General features: G+C 41.8%; 1 protein-coding gene across 1 annotated transcript in view; it reads left to right on the top strand.

Moving 5' to 3' along the window:
- Positions 1–22,065, top strand: part of EPB41L4A (erythrocyte membrane protein band 4.1 like 4A) — a 246,462-nt gene that overhangs the window by 51,913 nt on the left and 172,484 nt on the right. The window contains exon 3 of the mRNA XM_018562488.1: positions 8,492–8,596. Coding sequence (XP_018417990.1) covers positions 8,492–8,596 — 105 coding nt within the window. The remainder of the gene's footprint in view (positions 1–8,491; positions 8,597–22,065) is intronic.

Raw genomic sequence — 22,065 nt, 5'->3', positions numbered from 1 at the left:
TCTGTATTCCCCCAGTCAGGGAGATAACAAGAAATGCCACATTAATCTTTAATGCTTTCTTTCTAACACATGTCATGGAGAACTCAATAGCTTTGCTATCCATATGTTACAAGCAAAAAGAGGCCCCCCTTTGCTGCCCTGTAATAAATTGTACTGAATGGAAAGGTAACCATGCACACAGACGTCTCACCATATTTATGGGAGTTTCTTACTTTTTGTTTTTCTCTGGGGGAATTTTCACCTGATAGGAAAAGTTAAAATGTTGAGACAGTCATATAAATTACAGATACACTAAGTGGTAGAACATATGGGATGCTTATGTAGCTTTCAGAGTCTTATTGATGAGCACAAAGCATTGTTAAACATGTAACAAAGGAAAAAAGCCCAACAAGTTGCATCGTTTTTGCCAGTCAACCTTTGAAAGCTACTCGGGCTTCACAGTGTTTCTATTACTTCTCTACTGCTAATTTACCAGATATAGGCTTTCCCACAAGTGGCCTGTGAGACTATCATAGGGCCACTGATAATATTCAGTGTACATAATACTGCAGAAAACCTTTAGACACCGTGAACATATACAGAATATACAGAAGATAATTAGTGACCTTGTTCATGCTAGTAGACATGGTCAGAGATTGCAGGCTTGCTGGGGTGGTTGAAGACCGAATAAAAGATCAGAAAACAAATGACATGAAATGGAATGGGCAGCACTGAATGAAAATGTAAGGCCTTGTTCACACCAAGCGCAGAGCAGATCCAGACCAGAGCAGGTGCAGACCGGATCAAAACTGCGTCCAATGTATTCCTATGGTATTTTGACCTCCAGTTCACATCGCAGCGTGCGGATCCAGACCAGATCCAGAGCAGGTGAAAAAACTGCTGCAAGCCCTATTTTACCTGGTCTGGATCTGCTCTGGAACGCATCAAAAACGAATCTAAAACACAAAAACGCATGCAAGTGCCTGAAAGCCCATGTTAAACTTTAAAACAATTTTTTTTTTTTTTTTTTACCCAAACCGGCCCTAAACGCATCCAAAACGCAGCACAACCCACTGCACTCCGTGTGCAGAAACCTGACCGGATCTGGACTGCATTTGGTGTGAACAAGGCCTAACAAGTGTCAAAGATATAAACCAAACCATTTAACTAGCAGTGAGCACCTGTTCAAGGAAAGATCTGACTAATTGCTAATTGGAAACTGGAAGGGAGAGGAATTGCTGCTTCATCAGGGGCCGGCCACAGAACTGAGGATCACAGCACATAGAAAACAATCGTTGCTCAAACCATACATGTGTGGTTGTATGCAGAAAAAGGCAGCTCAACCGACATTGTGTGAACAAACCTTTAAGCCAGGGCTGGATCAATTCCAGGAGTCGGGTAACCAACGCTTCTTAAAAATTCCATCTGGTGCCTAACTTTTGATCTTTTCTCTAGTTGTTGTTAATGCTTGTCTTACAAAATATAATGCTAGCTCCTGGATTGGACACACTTGCTCCTGAATTCCACATTAATTTATCCACCCCTGCCTTAAAGTGACATTAAAGGATACATTTCCCCCCCATGTTAATGTCACCACTTACCTTAAATGATGTCTCTTATTCCGATCTTCTTCTTTCCTGATGTTTTCATCTGTCCCTCCAGCTGTGCGGCGGGTCTCCGATCCAGCGCTGACTCCTCTCTGCTTGCTGGCACTTCTGATCCCACCGTGTCTGCATGCGGGTGCACGCGTCCATAGCCTAACCATGCGTCTCTGCTCGTCTCCCGGCCGAGAATCCTAACTGCGCATGCGCCCGCCCCAAGATGCTTTGCGGCCGCCCGAACAGTTTTGTTTTCTCGGGCGGGAGCGCTCAGCGAAAACAAGGTAAGTTTAAACCGCTGTTAAAGCGTTTTTAAAAAAAAACTGTTTGCCTATATCTACTGCTTGGTAGCAGTAGATATAGGCAAAAAAACAGGAGGGTTTAGAACCCCTTTAAGTACCAAAAGGGAAGCTTGGAGCAGAGTCAAGCACGACTTTTACAAAAAGCTAAGATTGACATATTATTTCTACGTCTTGGATCTAGTCATTGTACGTTCCTGGCATAATATCCTTGATCAAGCATTATCAGCTGGATGGGGAGTTGTGTAGGAGAACAGATACTCCAGGAAGCTTCACAGCTGCAAACTTCGAATAGTAACTCAGAAGTGTAACTGAACAGAATTACCAACCTTTTCACAGATAAAACACTTAACACGTTTATTATGACATTATTGTGGGATCTAAAATGTGGGTACTCTTCTGGGACTGTCAAAATGCATATAAAAATATTATTTTTTTAAGTAAAACACACCGACCAGTTTTTGTGCTGGTGATCTTGCTTTGATATTCCCATTGGGCTAATTGTGATGAAACAATACCACTTATGACTTGGTAAACCAAAAACTGACATGGCCTACCTTTATCGTTGGTCTGAGCACATGTGTAAGTGAGCCTTTGTTCTTGGTTTCTGAAAGGTTTCATTGTTCTTAGACCCCCAAATGTCAGCATGTATTGCTTGGAATGCCAGGATCAGTTTGACATTATTGTTGGGCCCAAATGCTGCGTGACATTGTTATCATACCCAAGAAAGGCTACTTATTATAATTAAAAAGAATCAAACGGTAAACTTTGCAAGCATTTCCTCTGTTATCAAGCAAACACTACAGCACGAGTGCTCTTCAGCAAATACTGCAAGTGTGCAACAATCAGCATGGCCTTTTGGTTTACTTTCATCTGAAGTATCTGTTATTCACTGCAGCAGGAATCCAAAGAGCACCTCACATGATCTGTTGTAGTATACTTCCTGTAGAATGTGCTGTCAAACTTTCTCTTCTTCTTGTATCGCAAATCACAATTGGTGGCTGTGACAAATCTTTTAATACTAAAAATTTTTGCATTTTACTTTTTTTTTGTAAGAAAGTTTGTAGAAAAAGCTTCCAGTGTATACCCAGCTTTAATCTAAAAGATATAATAGAATTAGATTGTAATGTGTGTAACCTTCTTTAGGAGGATCATATGGAGATTGTTCAATCAAATTGTAACATTAGTAGTCAGCTTAAGCTCAGTTTAAGTAAGAGTGAATTAATTTACTAGGTTTTTAATTGTGAAAGGAAATCAAAGTTCTAGTAGGAAACCTGTGGCCTTAGTAGTCACTAAGCCAAGGATTACAGCTCTGCATTACATAGGGCTAGCCTAAGAAACCTGTACTGACAGTCTGCCATCTTCTAAAAGTGCCAGTCAACTAGTATTCTTAGAAGGAGGATAGCAATGGCATCCGCCATATATCTCTCTCTCAGTACCTGTGCTGAGAAAGAAAGGGTCTGTCATTGCTGTCCTCCCCTTTTGAAAAGTCAGAGTCACTGACCTGGAACAGGTATTCAGATCAGGACTTTGGCTTTCAAATTAGTATGCTTGTTCCAGATGAGTGAAGCCAGAGACAGGCAGGAGCTAGTGTTCTTTTTCAGGAGATGGCAGCCTGTTTATTTCTCTCAGTACAGGTTTCCGTTAAAGCCCACTCCCATTTCTTAAATTCATTGGCTATTGCTTCTAGAAAATAAAAAAGAAGACTCAGTGCTCTTTGATGCAGCATTGAATGACACCCAGAGTCATTCAGTTCATTTTCTATGAGCCCATGGCTTCACCCCTGAGGTCACCAAGCTTCTCACTGGAAAAGACTTTAGAGTCCAGCCCTGTTGCATGTTCAGGCCAGTGTCTCAGAAAGAGACAGGCAACCAGCATTTTTAGAAGGAGTATTTCATTTAGCGCAGGTTTCCTTAAAATCGCTGTGCTAACAGCATTAGCTGCTGAATGTAGTTTCTTATATCTAGAGCAGCACCTTAGAGCAGCTAGTAAAAACTGGACTCCGCAGTTTCCACTAGGGTTCAGTGCTTGAACCATTGTGTTTAGAAGAAGTAATGTGACATCATGGCATTTCCTGTCATTATGGTAGCTAAGACTGAGCTAAGCAAGCCAGCAATAGATCACTATTAGAAGTGATCTGTTGCGGCATGGGGGGCTTGATCAGGTCTCCACTAATAAAGACCCTTCCATGATGAAAAAAAGTCCTTTAAAAATTCCAAAATGATTCCCTCCCTACATTATTGTCTATGTCCCAGCAATTATTTTGGGTGCTGTTTAATGTTTGAGTGTCAAGAATATAAGCAAGGATAACATCATTCTGAATTTTAGCAATCAAAACCTGTGAAAATGTCCCTGCAATACTAGTTTTCATGTATGTAAACCTGATTTGATCTAATCTTAATATTATGCTAATAGTTTACCTGTAAGTACAGATTCTATTGTAAGGTCATTTGGACATTTTGGAGGCCACACTTGACACCCTCTATATTTATCATGTTGACCACCACTGACCTAGAGTGTTCAGAGTCACTCTTCATTACTAGATTTCCTTCAAAAAGTGTCCTCTTTCTAATCTTCATCTTACAATGTCCTGAAATGTTGCCTCCATACAGAATAATGTTCCTTGCCCAGCTTTTGTGGCTTGTTGATTTGTATAGTATGTATCAGCATTGATATAGATGTATTCTTTGTTACTATAGCTGAAAGCAGGCTTTCTACATTTTTTTCCATACCACTAATATTGAAACATTATTTATACTTTAGCTCTGTGAAGCAGCCTTTGTTCTGCTCTGAAAGCCTTGCTGATGGATATCTAGGATGAATGTATTCTGCTATAAAGTTTCATAGTACTTCAGCCCTGGAATCACTAAGTACATGCTGATTACATATTACTGATTCACGTGCACTTCAAGAGTTTCGTGCTTGAAATACCGTCTATTTCACAGATGAAAATATGGCATTTCCAGACCGAATTACAGTAAATATAGATGTCCAGAGTTAAACAATTTTCATAAAGTACATTTAGAGTCTGCTTAATGTGAGTGGCCTGCTATTTCTAACATGCTGGTCATAGACCAAGCAGGTCAGACTTTGAAAAATCCTGTGTTCTTGAAGTGTATCTTCAAGTTCTAACAGTCACCATTGGCTAGCTCTGCTGGCTGCTGTGTGGTGCAGGAACAATGGGATGTCCTCCTCCTCCTCCCAAGACAGGCATCTCCTGCACTGCTATGTGTGCTTCTGGCACTGCCTGCCTCTGTACATCCTTCATTTATGAATATACAAGTGTTAGGCAGAAGCAGCAGCAGTACACATAACATTTTAAATAGAACTCTTAAATATTTAAATAGAACTCAAGAACTTTCTAGTTTTTGATAAAGTAGGGATGGGTTAGAACTTCCTTCCGGGTTTTATTGCTGGCTGTGTCTCCATTTGTGAGAACAATCACACTTCCCGTTTTGGGGACACAACCAAATGTGAAATGATACCTTCCCAAAGTAAAGTTTTTAATAGTACCTTTGACAGTTGCCACCAGTACAGGCGACCCATTTAGGAGACTGGCCTTCCATTTTCTGGTGACATCTGACATCACAGAAACTGAAATTGAATCTATTAAATGTGGAAAATTTAATAGAAGTTCTAACCCTTTCCACTCTACCCAAAGCTAGAAAAAAATGTTTTACCAGGAGTTCTGTTTTTACAGCTCAGCAAATTATTATAGAATCCACGTAACCTGGGGAATAAACTGTGAGCAGCTATATTTGCTAGATGCTAACAAACAGATACATTGTCAGTTTCTGCTGTAAAACATCAGGTTTTACTGCAGCAAAACTAAAGCATATCTAAACCCAAAACCAAAAATGTTAACTATTGCAGCTTCCATATGGACAATGTGTTTTGTATTTCACAGATGATAGCTGGGAAAGCTGGCAACATTGTCTGAAGTTTCAGTTAATTTGCTCAGTGTTTTACCAGGACACTGGAATTCTGACAAATGAAAGGTATTTTTCTGTACTTGCAGAAAAATACTTAGCCTGAAAAAAGAAAACTAATGCAGCCATCCCACCTAAGAACTGGTATGGTGCAATATATTACAGTTTGTTCTTGGCTCCCTATGTAAGGCCTTATTATCCTTTCAGACTTTGTGATTTTCAATTTATTATGGCCCTACCATTGCAGATGCCACCTACACTGTATATGGACCAGAGTTGTTTGTATTTGTGCCCATTGGCCTTTTTTGAGCAGTCCAAGCCTCCACGTGCATACATTCATTCTATTGGCTAGAACAGTAATTTATGAGTTCAAGACCATAAATGCAGTTAGATCAAAAACAGTAGCTTGTGTCCCAGATTCTTCCATTTACTGACGCTGGTAATAGTCAACATGAGCCAAAAAGGAATACCACAAAAATGCAAATCACTTAAAGTTGTATTAAACTCTCAAACTGTTTTTCACTAATGAATCCAGAGGGAGGAAAGAGGAGCAGGGGGTGTTTTGCCTTGCTGTGCCTGTGTGTTTGTGGAGACACACACCGCTTACTAGCACACACAAGGGTGGCTCCATGACACTCTGCAAGGGAAAGGAGCCACCCTAAAACAGGATATCAGGATCAGTGCTCAGGAGACCAGCTGATTCTGTGGGAAGGCTACTACTTTTCAACATCAAGGAGCAGCATCCACTCTAAGTGATATAATCAGCATTTGTGATTAGCTTAAAAACCTTCTGTCTTTAATATCACTTAAAATATGAATGACTGTCTAAACATATAATTGTACTACAACTAAACTCTCTGAAATGTATGTAGTAAAGTAGAGAAAGTAAACAAGAATTTTGTGTTGCTGTTGTCAACACTGCACCTCCTTAAACATGGGGGTTGTTCTGGCAAAAAGTTAAAGGAGAACTGTGGGGGTACGGCTTTTTTTTTTGCATTTTTAGTTTCCTTGTGATACAGGAGCACATTTTGCAATGTACTCCTGTAATCAAAAATGCACCATAAGCTTACAATTCCATGTAATATACTGTGGGTGAGGCTAAGCTCTGTGCTGAGAAGCGATCCCGACAATATTGTCAGGATTCTCCTCTCCCATTAAGTCAAAGCAGCTTGTAGGAGCTGCTGCACATTCATGAGAAATATTCCTGTATACTAAGGAAGCTAAAAATGCAAAAAGGTGTGCCCCATAGCTCATCCTTCAGAAGCAGTTTAAACATTTTAGTTGTGAAATAGAACATTTTTTAAAGAGATCAATACATGAGACCTGGAAGAGAATGGTCATGGGAAAAGGATGAGAGAAAGCATTTAAATTCATAGGACTGGTAGTTTGGAAGTATGTTGCTAATTGCTTATAATAATTATGGATAGGTTAACAATCAAACCATAACCACGCACTATAACATTCAGTACATGGTAAAATCCATAACAATTTGCTTAGTGATGAAAATAATTTAAATGTAGTATTACATCATACAAAACCTGCTTTAGAAAATGCTATAATAAAAAAGAAACCCATTGATCTGCACTTGGAAGAAAACACATTAATCATTTTGACTTTGCACATTGACAGCGAATAGATTAAAGTGAATCTGTCACCTCAGAGCAAGTGAGACTTGTCTGATGGAGCCAATTATTCTGCAATGTGTTGTTTATACAGATATGCAAGTTGCATATTCAGAGTAGAGTATGGAGAAGTGAAGTCTTGTATCCTCACTGTAGATTTTATATCCATTTATATAATTTCTATTGTGTATCCTTCCATCTTGATTCTATGATAAGATCTTAGCTGGGTGATCTCACAACCCATCATTACCTGCTCTGTGTTCCATGTTTTACAGGGGGCACCTCCTATAGTTCAGATATCTATCTGACCAGCAGATAAGCTTATTGGGTAGTTGTGGCTATACATAGCCTGATTAGAGTGTTGGTTGCCATGATTGGGTAAGAATTGGGCCAAATTGGGCTTCCCTTGACATGAGTGTCTTGCGTCAGGGGTTTACCCTGTATTAAATGCTTATTTGTAAAATAATTTTATGATGTTAATACTGTAAATAAATAGATATAAAACAAGTAAAATGTTGTAAACATAGTAAAAAATTCCAAAAAGTTTGCACAAAGCCATTATTATTTTTCTTAGATAGTTTAGTAGATTAGTAGATTGAGTTTGCCATTAGTCCCTCTTACTGAAGTGTTACCATGTTGAATTTTCTTATTATATTTAAAGCTCTTAGTAGTGTTTGTTTTCATTTCAAGAATGCGGTCATGCCAGGCTCTTCACAATGCCCATTCACATAACCTCCATGTAGCCGTGCAGCAGCAGGTGTTTTTGTGCCTCAACATGTGAGTTTATAGAATGGGAAAGGGAACGCACTTCAACAGAGAGATGTCAATTGTCAGGCCCAGCAGTGAAACACAAAAGCAGCACCTTTGTTTATGTTTCATGCCTATTGTAAAACGAATACAAGCTAGGAGCACAAAGCCCATAGTCTCTTGCTGTGAGTAGGCCAAACGTAGCTCCGGGTCAATAAAACATCCCCTCTCTTCGCACAAAGCCTCAGTGAACGCATGAATGACACTGACAACCCAGAATATTTTCCTCAATAGATTCTGTAAATTCTTTCCCACAGAAGTCAACGAAAGGCTCAGTTGTCCTGGACTACGTATTCCGCCACCTAAACCTTGTGGAGATAGATTACTTTGGGCTCCGCTACTGTGACAGAAACCATCAGACGGTGAGTGACTCTGGACATTCTGCTTGTCCAACCATAACGGTTTTCTCTGTGATACCTATTGTCCATATGCATTGCAGCTCGGCTAAGCTTTAGAAATCTGAATATACATTTTATTAATGGCGCCTTGTCATATGTGCTGTTTCTTTTCAAAAATGTATTTGCTTGTATTCATTTTTTTTCAAATGTTTGATACATGTAAACTCTAAAGCACACAAGCAGTTTTGAGGTGGATGAAGGTGTTCATATGTTTGTTTTAGACCTTTTGTGATCATAACTGGTCTCTATATGGCCTCCCCGAACTTTTCTATCAGATAGTTATCCACTCGGTTGTTACTTTGGTACAATTGAAGATCTGGTCAAGAGGAAGAGGGTCAAATCAGTGAATTTGTCCTGTTTGTTGTTTTTTCCACTGAATAATGTAGACATGTACATAAGTTCAAATCAAGGGGCTCCATAGCAAAATTATGGTGGGGACGCATCCTGCTCATGCCACTTTGCCCCCTTCCCCTTCAACATTCCTGTCTCCTGTACCTGCTACTGCTTACTTCCCTTCTTTCAACCTACTACACATTAATTGTAAAACGAGTGAGGGGGCGGCTTGCTTCAGAGCATTCACTATTTGGTTCTTGCTGCCTACGCCACTATAATCATTATCTCTCCCATGCCCCCCTGTAGACCACAGGTACCATGCTGCAGATCTGTAGCCCTGATTTCATGCCATGCATCGGTATCGCTGAGAGACCCCTCAATAAACTCAAGACTCTATCACAGTAATCTGTATTTCTGAAGAACCCCTCAGTAGACCCCAGGTTCCATGCTGCATCTTTAACAGGTCCCTTAGTAGACCCAAGATTCAATATGGCTGGATATGTATCTGACAGACCCCTCAGTAGAACCCAAATTCTATGCTACTGATCTGTAGCTCTCACAGACCCTGCAGTAAGCCCCATATTTTATGATGCTGATGTGATCTCTGACAAATCCCCTCAGTAGACCCAATATTCCATGATGCTGCTCTGTAGCTATTACAGACCCCTCAGTAGAACCAAATTCTATGAGGCAGATCTGTAGCTCTTACTCATCACTTAGTAGACCCCAGATTCCATGACGATTATCTGTATCTCTACTAATTTGTTGTGGCAGGTTCCTAGAACCTAGAACCTGTGTGCTCAGAACCTGAGAGGACTTTTTGATAAGGGAACCCTCCCATCTCTTTCTGCATTTAGATCTGTCTGTACTCAAGCAGGATGAATGGATAAAGTATTCATTATTTTATAATTAAATTTTTTCCCTTACAGTAACAAAATAAATATGCCTGTTTATTTGTAATGCTTGAGTCTGGAGCCACTATCTTTGCCTTGTTCCCCTTTGAATGTCCATGAGACACCAAAGGCACAGGATATGCTCACACGTGAAGCTAGTGTCACAGAACTGACAGCAAGGGAAGACACAGATCTTGTAAAGTGTATTTACCCCATGACTCCTGAGATTAGCACTCAAGGGCATTAGCTGACATGTGATAAGCTCCATGTTCTGCATACATATTTGCCGACACCACAGAGCCATTGGCTGTGTAGTATATTGCATTTCCTGTTCTGCTGTCTAAAGACACATTAGCACCTGCACAAGCCCTTTGGTGATGCTATTTTGATTTAAAGAATTCATTTGGTGTCTTATTGCAAGATTTTCTTTCTACATTTTTGCCATATATTTTGTGTTGCATCCACTCAATGTGAGGAACACGTAATTCTAATAATAATCTCTAACATTTATATATGTATATGTTATATAAAAGTTTTTTTATTTAAAGTAGCTAGTATTTTGAATGTCAAAGGAGAGCACTTGAACTGCAAATGCAGCCACCTTTTCAGGCCCCTGACGAGGGTGTTTACTGAAATAACATATCCATGCCATGGTACATAGGGGTTTGCTGAAGGGCGTTGAAGGGGTTTATGATGCTCCAGTGGACATATTTTCTGATGACAACCAACTTGATAGACTTTGAACATTATATCGATTTCATGCATATTCTCCTTAAGAGTTGTAATGTGACCATTTTGCCTGCTGTTCATCAAAGCATAGGCACGGTTGGTATTTACTTGATTGTTATTCTCTTCTCTGTATACAAAGGTGTAGCCATGGTTTCATGGCTATTTGTTATAGCTATTAGCGAGCTCTAGCTTAATGGGGGCTGCTGGATCCTCTGACCACCATCTGGTGTCTTTGGAACCAATAGAAAAAACATTCTGGTGACTTTACAGTTCTGAAGTAGGCTCATCCCTCTGGAGCTAAACAAGTGCTTTATTGCCCTGTTATTTTAAGATCAGCCAGTGCCCACTCTGCAGAGCAAGATCATCCACAAAGCAACCTAGGCAGGAGCTTAGGGCCAGGTTTCTACCATTCTCCTGCAGTAAACCAGGGAAATAGTTCAGTTGACCAAAGCTGTGCACTTGTCACTTCCCAAGGGAGTATACATTTGTAAGGCCTTGCATTATACACTGATTGTTGTCTAATGCAGGTAGCAGCTTTAATTCTGTGCTGCTACTCCAATAATATAGAAATATAGACATTAGAGAATGTTCTCCATTGATCATGTGATTGTGACCTGCTCCAGGTCTGTTGTACCTATCAGCTGCCATGAATATGGTCAGTTTTCTCAGAATTGTCCTAATCGGTGGCAGGATAGGGCGCCTGGGGCCGTGACCGCCCGGCTGTGAGGAAGGAGCTGGGAGAGAGCCAGGAGGCGAAAATACATAAATACACTGCACAGCAGCCTGCAGGCACACAGTGAGGCAATGCTGGGACCTCGGCCGAGAGGACCCAGTGAGCAGCCACCTGAGTACAGAGCCGACTCTTCCTGCTGCATGGTGTTCCTGCCGAGGACAAGCAGATACCATTCTGCATTTCTGTATAAAGTGTTGAGGAGAGCTGTAGTCCTCTATAGCCATTACCGTTCTGCATTTCTGTATAGAGTGTTGCTGGACCATTCTGCATTTCTGTATATAGTGTTTTTTTCTGAGTTGTAGTCCTCTATAGCCATTACCATTCTGCCTTTCTGTATAAAGTGTTGCTGGGAGTTGTAGTCCTACATAGCCATTACCATTCTGCATTTCTGTATAATATGTTGCTGAGAGTTGTTGTCCACTATAGCTGTTCTGCTTCTGCATTTCTGTAAAGAGTGTTGCTGGGAGTTGTAGTCCTCTATAGCCGTTACCATTCTGCATTCTGTATAAAGTGTTGCTGAGAGTTTTAGTCCTCTATAGCCGTTACCATTCTGCATATCTGTATAATGTGTTGCTAAAAGTTGTAGTCCTCTATAGCTGGTGCCATTTTGCATTGCTGTATAAAATATTGGTGGTGGGGGATGTGAGGGGTAGGGTTGTGGGGGATAGTTTCAGGATACTTCAAGCGCATTTATTGTGCACTTCTTTATTTCTATTAATATTACATTGTAATATATAATGAAATAATTATCTAAGTCACCATAATGCAGAATTGGTGGGAGCCCTGAGCTTGTGTTCCTGATCTAACATTGTCAGTGCGGGCTCTCAGGTGGTCTTTGCGGGCTCTCAGGTGGTCAGTGCGGCTCTCAGGTGGTCAGTAGGGCTCTCAGGTGGCTAGTGGGGCTCTCATGTGGCCAGTGCGGGCTCTCAGGTGGCCAGTGCGGGCTCTCAAATGGTCAGTGGGGCTCTGAGGTGGCTAGCGCGGGCTCTTAGGTGGCTAGTTCTGACTCTCAAGTGGCCAGTTGGGCTGTCAGATGGGCGATGCGAGCATTATAAGAGTTGTAAGAGCTGGGGGGGGGGGGATATTTTCCCTGGGCCCATTGTTCCTTAGGTCCGCCACTGGGGCCAAACCAGGCCAGACCGAGCGCAATCAGACTAACCCAGCCTGAGCCGGCTCAGCTTGGCCCGCTATGCCTGGTGGCCAGGACCTGCGCTGCACAACAACTGCAGCCAAGACATAAATCCCCTTTCTGGCCGCTAAAGGCCGGGAGGGGTAAGGTGAGCCGCCATTGTCTGAAAAGTTCAGAGTGGGTGTGCTCTGCCTTCTGCTCTGCTGTCCTTCAATCACAGCCTTCGGAGTGCACAGTGAGGCTGCTGCTGCGGGGCTTCCCTGGATCTCACTGCATGTTGTTGGCCCCATCCCCCAGCTGTGATATCTCTTGCCCTAAGGCAAGTCAGCAGGGAGGTTTCCAGGTAAATGATTCTTTTACATTCTTTAAGGCTCAAGTGTGAAAACAAAAGACGTGACCCCCGATGCCTCTCGCAATAATCTTTGCACAAAAATTTGAGTTTTGCTTCCTGGGTGTGTCCACTCTGCTGCCACTCATAGCTGAGCTGTTGGAGCTGCCCCTGCTCTGCTCCTGTATTATATTTTTCTAGTTTAACACACATTTGTTAGTGAGAGTGTTGGGTATTGGAGAGGGCATTACTGAACAGTTCAATGCTATATCCAAAACGAAAAAAAGGTTACGGCTTTACACTATAACAGTGCTGTAAAATCCCGCCCCTGGATTTCAATGGGGTGTGGCCTTTAGGGTTCACGTGATTGGGCTGCTCAGTCTAAAATGCCCAGGCCTATTTTTTTGTCCCAGTCTGGCCCTGGTTGAACACCAGACAATATGCCCCACCATGTAATCAAGTTATGACTTTAGTAAAGTAAATGACATGTATTTTTACATACATGTGGCAAACATACTCCAGTCTGTTTAGATCCAATGCACAGCAGCGCTTAGAGTGGGGGAAGGGAAGGGCACACATTCCAAGCACATCAGAGTTCTATTATATTACATAGGACTGTTCATTAAACAATGGAAGCTTCCTTTTGGAGAAAGCAAAGTGATAAACAGTTATTTTCTGCTGCTCCTTCATTGACTAGTCACAGGCTGGGGTGGATCCTAGACCAGACTGTAATGCTCAAATGCATTGTGGTCTGCAGAAAGATTTAAGGACCTGCCTGTACCGTCTGTCAGGGTGGCTGGATCAAAAGACTTGCTTAAGTGAATGAGGAATTATTTTCCAGATGAGAACATGCATTTATATGTATTTTAGCTGCATATATAACAGTGTACTTGCAATTCAGTTTTAAAAGAGTAATCAAATGATAATGTACAGTATATTTTCATGTAATGAGATGTCTATAGTTGTGAGTTATTTTCGTTTTTCAGTAAGCTTTCTGTTTGTGGAGCAAAGTGCTGAGCTGATGAACCTTTGCATCCCTGCAGATGTTTCCCACTTAGAAACAAGATGGACAGGAAATTCGATTGTCAAAGCAATCCATCATATGTTTCCCTGAAAAGCATATGGCTAATTGTTGTGTGGAATTCTTGCTATGCTTGATGTTGCAGGGCATAAGAAGAGGCCTGCTATTTGCATGATGATTAGCCATGTGCTAAGGGCTTCCCATTTATCATAGTGACAGTTCATTGTATGCTGAATCATAGGATTTCCCTTGGTGCACCCTATAAAAATCAACATAGGTATTCACTTATTTATTAAGGAGTATTGAGCCATCCATGTCAATCCTTGTCGTTGAAGGAGTTTCCAATTTAACATTCAGACCATAGTCATACACATGTGCCAGAGCCGTAGCTAGCTTCCTTTGCGCCCGAGGCTAGAACAGAAAATTGTGCCCCCCCGACAGACGTGTGCGGTATGTGACGTCATGTGCCCCGCCTCCAGGATAGCAGCGCGCATGCGCAGAATGCGCTGGTGGCCAAATCGAAAATGGCATAAAAATTTGTTTTACGTTTGACGAAACCTAATTAAAACATTTTTAGTTTCCGTTCATTTCGTCCGAAACAAATGTTTAGTCTTTGCACATGTCTAGTAATATGTGTCTATAAGTGTGTGTGGGGGGGTTACTGTTGGGGGACTTCAGGGAAATATCAGGGGTCTAAGCAGACCCCTGACATCTCCCTTTTGAAATAGAAAAAGAGATTGAGGACACAGAGTCCTCTGCCCATACAGGTGGGGGAGAGCAGTGGGGATCCGAGGAGAAGATGGAGCCTGTGCCGCTCCTCTTCTCCCTGCCGAGCCAGGGCTGTGTTGGCCGCCTGGCTCCCCCGTTGCCAGTGGCACCCTGTGCTCACCATGGCAACAGGGGCGCAGCCAGGCCAGCCCTGGCTGCGCCTCCACTCAGCTGCAACTGATGCGAGTGCCTCACTCGCCCCATGGTAGCTGCAGCCCTGACATGTGCACATACACACAAGGGACAGTTTTGGGTGGAAGCAAGGTTAGCCATCTGTAAGTTACAGAGTGATGGGAGAAGACCCATGCAAAGATAAAGAGAACATACAAACTCATGCCTTCCAACTTACTAAGATGACAATTGCAAAGTATGTAGGTGTAGCGCACCCTGTAAGGAGCCGCAGAGAAATATAGCCATGTCTAGGGGATCCAGGCTCTGACTACACCAATAGCATTTATCACCCTGTACTTGTTACTGAGAGAGCTGAAATCTAGACCATAGGTAGGATGCTGAAGAACTTTTATTAGAACACATGGATTGGGAGAGAGGGTTTAGGGTTTAGGACATCCATGAGAAAGATAGACTGAACAGAACTCCAGACTCACCAGTCCCTTTCAGTATTTCACAGTGTAGGATTAATAGGAGCAGTTTTACAACTACACGTTCCAACATGACTAGTCACCTACTTGGGTATGCCTATTGAGGTCCGAGTGTTTCCTGGCTAGGGCTGCACCGATACTGATACTGGTACTGATACAGAGTATTTGGGTGAGTACTCTTACTCGCCCAAATGCTCCGATACTTACCTCCGATACCGGAACTTCTGGTCAGAGGGAGATTTCCCTCTGATAAGCAGTGCCGAGGGAGCATGGAGATGGCTTCCTTTCCAATCAGGAAGCCGGACGGTGGGTTATGACCCCCCTCCTTGCTTCCTGATTGGCTAGGAAGCTGGCTTCACTTGTTGGTAAGCAGCCTTGCTTCCTAACCAATCAGGAAGCCGTGCGGCATGTAATGGCCCACCTCCCGGCTGCCTAGGAAGAAGTGGAGCCGGCTTCCGAGCCAATCAGGGAGGGGGGTCATGATGTGCTGCCCGGCTTCCTGATTTGCTTGGAAGCCGGCTTCCCTTTTTGCTAGGCACCCTGGCTTCCTGACCAACTTGGAAGCCGGACGGCTCCTCATGACTCACCTCTCGGCTTCCTGATTGCTCAGGAGGCCAGGCTGCCTCCGCAAGTGAAGCCGGGGTTCTTTGGCTAGAACACAGGCTTCACAGGCAATCAGGAAGCCGGGCGACAATTCATGATCCACAGCCCGACTTCCTGATAATTGGGGCATACGGCACCGGTACTTGGTATCGGCGAGTATTGAAAAAAAAATATCAGTACTCGTACGCGATACCGAAAAAACGATAACGGTGCCTCCCTAGTTCTGGCACTGTTCCTTGACTTTACAAGGCATTCAAAAATCTTTAGATATCCCTACCAGTTTAGAGAGAAATTCAGTTAGCATTGGTAGTAAGGTGGTTAAGTTGTAATTGCTATTACCTTGCAGTACTAATTTCTTGCGTACAATTGCCATCAGGAATACCATCTGTATGGGGTATATATATATACTGTATATGCTCAAATTTGTGTTGGTTTCCACTGGTCTTTCCTTCTGATTTTCCTCTCACAGTTCTAAAACATTCTGGCTTATTATGTGGGAGCTGCATTGATCACACAGTCAGCATAGGGGATGTAAGCTTGCTTTTTACTTTACTGGCTTCAACTCAACCTGGTCCATGTACGCAAGTCTTTATGTCGGAGGGAAGACAAAAGACTGCAAAACCCTTCAAGGACGAGGTCTAATGTGCATGATCGGTGAATGCTGTACTCTGGAATTTGTTGAGACTGTATACATGAAGAAAATAGATCAGGACCATCTTGGTGAGGGATAACTAGTAGGACAGGAGACATTAAGGCCTGCTCACACCAGCCCGTGTGCATTATATGTAGCACTGCTGTGCTTTGTGTTGGGGAGGTTTGATGTATTGTTACACTCCCATGTTTACTTTTTTAACTTTAAGGGCCAGTTCACACCACATCCAGTGTGTTCCGGCACAGTTTAGTGGCCGGCACACACTGGATTGCATGATTAAAGCCCCTGGATTCTGGGGCGGGAGGGGGCGGTGCCATTCATGTCAATGGCACCGCAGCCATGCCTCCCGCCCACAGTGCGATTGCCCACATCAGAACGGGTGGTACAGCAATGTCCATGATCCGGTGCGGTGCCATTGCAAAAAATAGTGCATGCAAAGTGGCAGTCTGAAACCTTTTATAATACTCAAGAATGTGTTACTTACAGCCACATGATGTGTAGGTGGCTGCACAGCACCTCTTTCAGCCCTGCTATATTGTAGACATAATATAATCAAACTTGTGGCAGAAATAAAGTGAATGTAACATTTTATATTTATATATCCTATGTAAAGTTCATGCATAAGTAGTGATTTGTTTTTTCATACACTGCTGCTGGAGAGCTAAGCATGCATTTTCAGTGAGCAATTGGAAGTCCCATTAGAAAGGATGGTTTCATTCATTTGTTCTGCTTCTCATGCTTCATGCTGTAAATGTTTCTGCTGACAGTTTAATTGTCATTTGTGGCACGACATGATTGTACAGCTTGACTTCTTGGCAAAACAGACAATGAGGGTCACTTCGCAAGTTGATTGCACTCCAATGGCAGATAAACCTAGCGGAAATCACTTTAGCTTTTCAACTTTGGAGCAATAAATACTTAATCACAGAACTGTTTTCTAGTTCATAAGGGTACTATCAGATTTATGTTTTAAGGCAGCACAAAGAGTCACGAAGAGGTACAACAGTCATTCAGATTTCATTTTTCAGCTGTTTAGGTTGCTTAGGATAGTCTTGGTTGTAGAATGGTTAGTATAACTTACCAGGCTAGCCAATTGGGGTTTGTTACTAAATAGGTCCATACGACACTAGACTGCCCTGTAACCTTCTAGGTAGTACTGAAAGAAACTCTGTTGCCAGACCGTTCATTTCGACATCAATCTTTCCATAAGATTATATGTGTATTAAACCTATTTTATGCATGTTATTTACCTGTAAATGCCACCATTTTGTTGACTTCCTAAACACCTGAGATTGCTTCTGGGTGCTGCCATCTTTGTTTTGATGTCAGCAACACCAGCAGACTGCTACATTTAAGGTTATGTAGGTAGGGGCAGAAGAGCTTGGTCAGCACACAATTAGACACCCGCAGGAGAGGAGTGGGCTATGGTGTCCAAGGAGTGAGGGGTCTGTGCTAGGGAATTGGAGTAGGCAAATTACTTGGCAAGTTTAAAGGCACATTGTAAGTAAATAAAATTGTTTATGGAAAGAAAGAAATATAGGGGCGTATCAAAGACAGTCTAAAGCTGGCTGATTAAGTGAGTGGGTGACTTTGCCGACTCGACAAAAGTTGATTAGTAAATAATTTTTTGTCGAAGAATAATGGCTGAAAATTGTTGTCTACAATATGACTACAGCCAACTAGCGGCAGTCACTGTCAGGGTATTCTGACAGGGGTGGGCACCGGCTGTCAGAATAAAGTAGTCCGGTAGGGAAGGGACTCAATCCTCGCTGACCTAATGTGGGTGGAGGAATCTTAGATTTTTTTTTAGACAAAAGAAGTCTATTAGTGAGTGACCAGTTAAAGACATTCAGTGGGTCTTGTGGGAGACTGAGCATCTGCAGACAGATCTGTGCCTGCTGAAATGCCCTTCAGTGAAAATTCACAATCACACAATGAAGAGGGTAAGGTGAAAAAATAACATAGCAACTGTTTCTACAAAGCACTAGAGGTGGAGAGGTGGAAGCAGATGGGGCAAAAACTGGTGAGGCTGGAGTACGGCTTTAATTTCAATTTACCAATTGACCTCAATGCATTTTACAGAAATTTCTATATATTTTGCCAAAACTTTAGCAAAATCAAAACTCTAATTTTCATACAGAGTGAATAAAATATTACGATGTTGGAGGTTCCTGCACCTGCTAATTTGTTTTCTGCTTTGTCTCCTTGTCCATACACTTTAGTCTTTGTACTGCTTTTAGGACTTTAGTAAGTTTATGCTCATAACACAGATACAACATCTCCAGACCTGACCAGCAGGTATTGATGTCTTATAAAGTAACACAAGTAATATACATAGTAACACAAGTCCATGGAGTTCAACCTATAGAGAGAAGAAGAAAAAAAAGAAAAACCTAAAACAGAACTCTATGCCCACAGTTACCCATAGTTGACCCTGTTCTGTGCATTGTGTCAGTGTAGCATACCTCTAGTTAACACACTAAAAATATAAATGCCAGTTACAGAGATCACCTATTACCTGTCAATTCTGCTTTTAGATTTAGCCACATGGTTTATACAAAGCACATTTTCAAAAATAAGCAACTAGCAAATATATTTTGATATTTCCTACTCTTCCTGCCATGACACAGGCTAACAAGTGCTTCATGCTAAATATGTAGCCGGACCTCAAATTGATTTTAAGAAATGATCAGAGTTCAGGAGGGGGAATGGTGCGGTCACAGTTCTGAGCAGGCTTGGGCAAACTCGGGCGAATGAGTTCACACCAAGCCCAGGCGTATCTCTTAGTCCTAACTCTAATCCAGTGGCGACTCTAGGAACAATATATAGGGGGGGCACATAAGATACCACAGTCAGATCTGGGGGGGCACTAATAATTTTCATTGCATGTCGCAACCGATGGGCGCCGAGAGCTGATTTAATTGCGGATGGCATCTGCGCCCTGCAGTTGCGACAGAAGCTGCATACAGCATGTGCTGGTTACTACTTAAACTGTGTGGAGCTTCTGAGAAGATACGCTATTAGCATAGCGAGGAAGTCGGCTGCACATTTTGCATCACTCCCGCTACGCTAATAGCGTATCTTCTCAGAAGCTGCACACAGCGCGCCAGTTTAAGTAGTAACCAGCACATGCTGTATGCAGCTTCTGACAGCATAGTAGACGGGAGTTATGTTTTTTAAATGCGTGTGTTCGCAGGGTCTGGGGTCTTTAATTTTATGGGGGATTTTTAATTTTAGTTTATTTAACTTTTTATTTTTTACATTTTTACTTTTTATTTATTTAACTTTTGTATTTTTGAGCATAGATAGAACATATTCTTGGAACATATATAGCAATGGATAAATATATAGCAATGGATAAATCTTCTTGGAACATATAGAGCAATGGATAAATTAAGGGCAGGTATGTCTGGAGGTAGCCCGTTCCTCCTTAAAGGTGCAGAGACAAACCAGAAGCCCAGTACAGTACAGTGGCAGCTGAAGCCCCCAGAGTGTCCCCAAACTAAATCCAGCAAAACAAATGTGGCAACTGCGCAAATCAATTAATAACTAGCTTTTGAAAGTAAGGTGCACATGGAAAGGGCTACAGACACAAAAAGTTAGTAAACTTATCATCCAGCCTGCAAAAAAAAAAAACCCAAAACAAATAACACTGTCTAATAATTTGCGTTTATGGAAAGAAAAATTTGTGTAATTTGAAGTTTTAGAGGCACAACTTTTTCAAAATATGTGGAAGCCACACTGCCTGGTCAAGGCCCCTCTGTGTAGTGTGGTCCTAACTGTAATCTAATAATAAGTAAAAACACCATCTTTTCTGAGGGAAGTGAGAGCATAGTCTTTCTTGATTAGTCACAGAAGCTTTCAAGCATGCCTGTGGAAACAGTATGTATAATTAACTGACATGCCCATGGCTAGCACTACCAGTTCTCTGCTTATCATTGGCTAAATTCTAATGTATATATTACCTTGCCATAATGCTTGATTTGATTTCCATAAGTTCTGAAAATCAGATAGTGTATGTCCAGCTTAGATATTGCTCATGTTGAACATTTTAATAGAAGTCTGATTTCAGGGCTTTAAAATGAAAAGCATAGAGATTTTTTTTTTGCCATTTGACTTTTTTTAGCCGGTAGAGTAAGATAGCCGTGCAACCGGCCTGAAATGAGAATGAGCGAAGGACACCCATCCTCTGCGTGCTACAGATGAAGGTTTCTTAAGGCTCAGTGAATGTGTCTCTGGAGGGCATAGAACCATAGCTAGAAAGCTGCCATCCCAGCAGGTCTGTCAAATGAGCTATACAGCCACCTGTTGGTAGACAAATACCAGCAAAGGATTCTGGATATTGCCTGACTGAAGGCTTATGAAATTCAGATGCACAGTTGTACATTTCACATGTCAGGACATTAGTTCTGCAGTCCCTGGTGACCTTTTTCTGTTACAGTCGTGTCTCTTAATATTCCATTTTAATGTACAGGCTTTTTAAATTAAACTGGTATAAAGAAAATACTGGTGTATCACATTTACGCATAACCATTTTGTATACCATGTTTTAGAAAAAATAATACATTATGGTCAACACATTTCCGTTCCATTATTTCTTATAATTGAGTCCAGTGACTTGTGAAAGTGTATTGGAACTTTTACCTTTGTGATGTAGAGCAATAATAATCATTGATTATATACAGGTGCGTAATGCCTGTGTATAGTGATACAGTATATATCCCATTATACAAAGTCATAAAGATCTAGCTGTAGCTACAACTTTTTCTTTGGAGCTGGGGAAGGGAAAAGCTCACAATACATGTTTTTATCTGGCTGTACAATCCTTCTGCAATTAAAGTGTCACTAAAGTCATGAAATAGACATTTCATGTTTGCTTCCGGAGGTAATTTTAACATCTGTATCTTTAAATTTCTATATTAGTCCTGGGAAATACCTTGAATATATGCTGAGAATCACATTCACATACATTTCCAGTATGCCTGTGTCCAGATCTCATTCTGCCTTCCTAATGTCTCCTATTGTAATCACGCATGCAGAAGCACTGTGCTCAGAAACTAGTACACTTTTTTTTTCCACTACTCCCTCACAGCTCAATGCTTGTTCCGAATAGCTAATGTGATGCTGGTGCCTTTGGATCTCCTTTAAAGCAGCACTGCAGGAATCTTTTTATTAACCCTTGCAGTGGCGCTACACCCGCACTGCAAGGGTTGAGTGCTCCTTTGTGTCTAGGTTAAAAAAAACAAAGATATACTCACCGAAAGCCCCAAGCCGGCTTCTTCTTAGACAGGTCCCTAGAATGTCTCTCCCTCTTCTCTGCAGCAGTCTAAGGTCCAGTAAATCAACACATCTATACACTGTGCATAGACGTGAGGACAGTGGGGAACATTCCAATGTGTTGCGGAGGAGGGGACAGTCTTGAGGGAGCACCATGACAGCTGGCCGGCTCAGACTTTGGGTAAATATATCTTTGTTATTTTAACACCTAGACACAAACGAGCACTCAACCCTTGCAGTGCCAAGTGTTAACTTCTTCTTCTAGGGTTCTTCTGTAATATAAAAGCAAAGGCAATACAATCACCTACCTATAACACGTTGCCTTTTAAATGTTGTTGTCTTTTTAAAATGTGTACCGTATATATATA

This window comes from Nanorana parkeri, unplaced genomic scaffold (genome assembly GCF_000935625.1).
Source record: "Nanorana parkeri isolate BGI_ZX_2015 unplaced genomic scaffold, ASM93562v1 scaffold580, whole genome shotgun sequence".
NCBI lineage: Eukaryota > Metazoa > Chordata > Amphibia > Anura > Dicroglossidae > Nanorana > Nanorana parkeri.
This window is presented reverse-complemented; position numbering and strand designations above follow the sequence as displayed.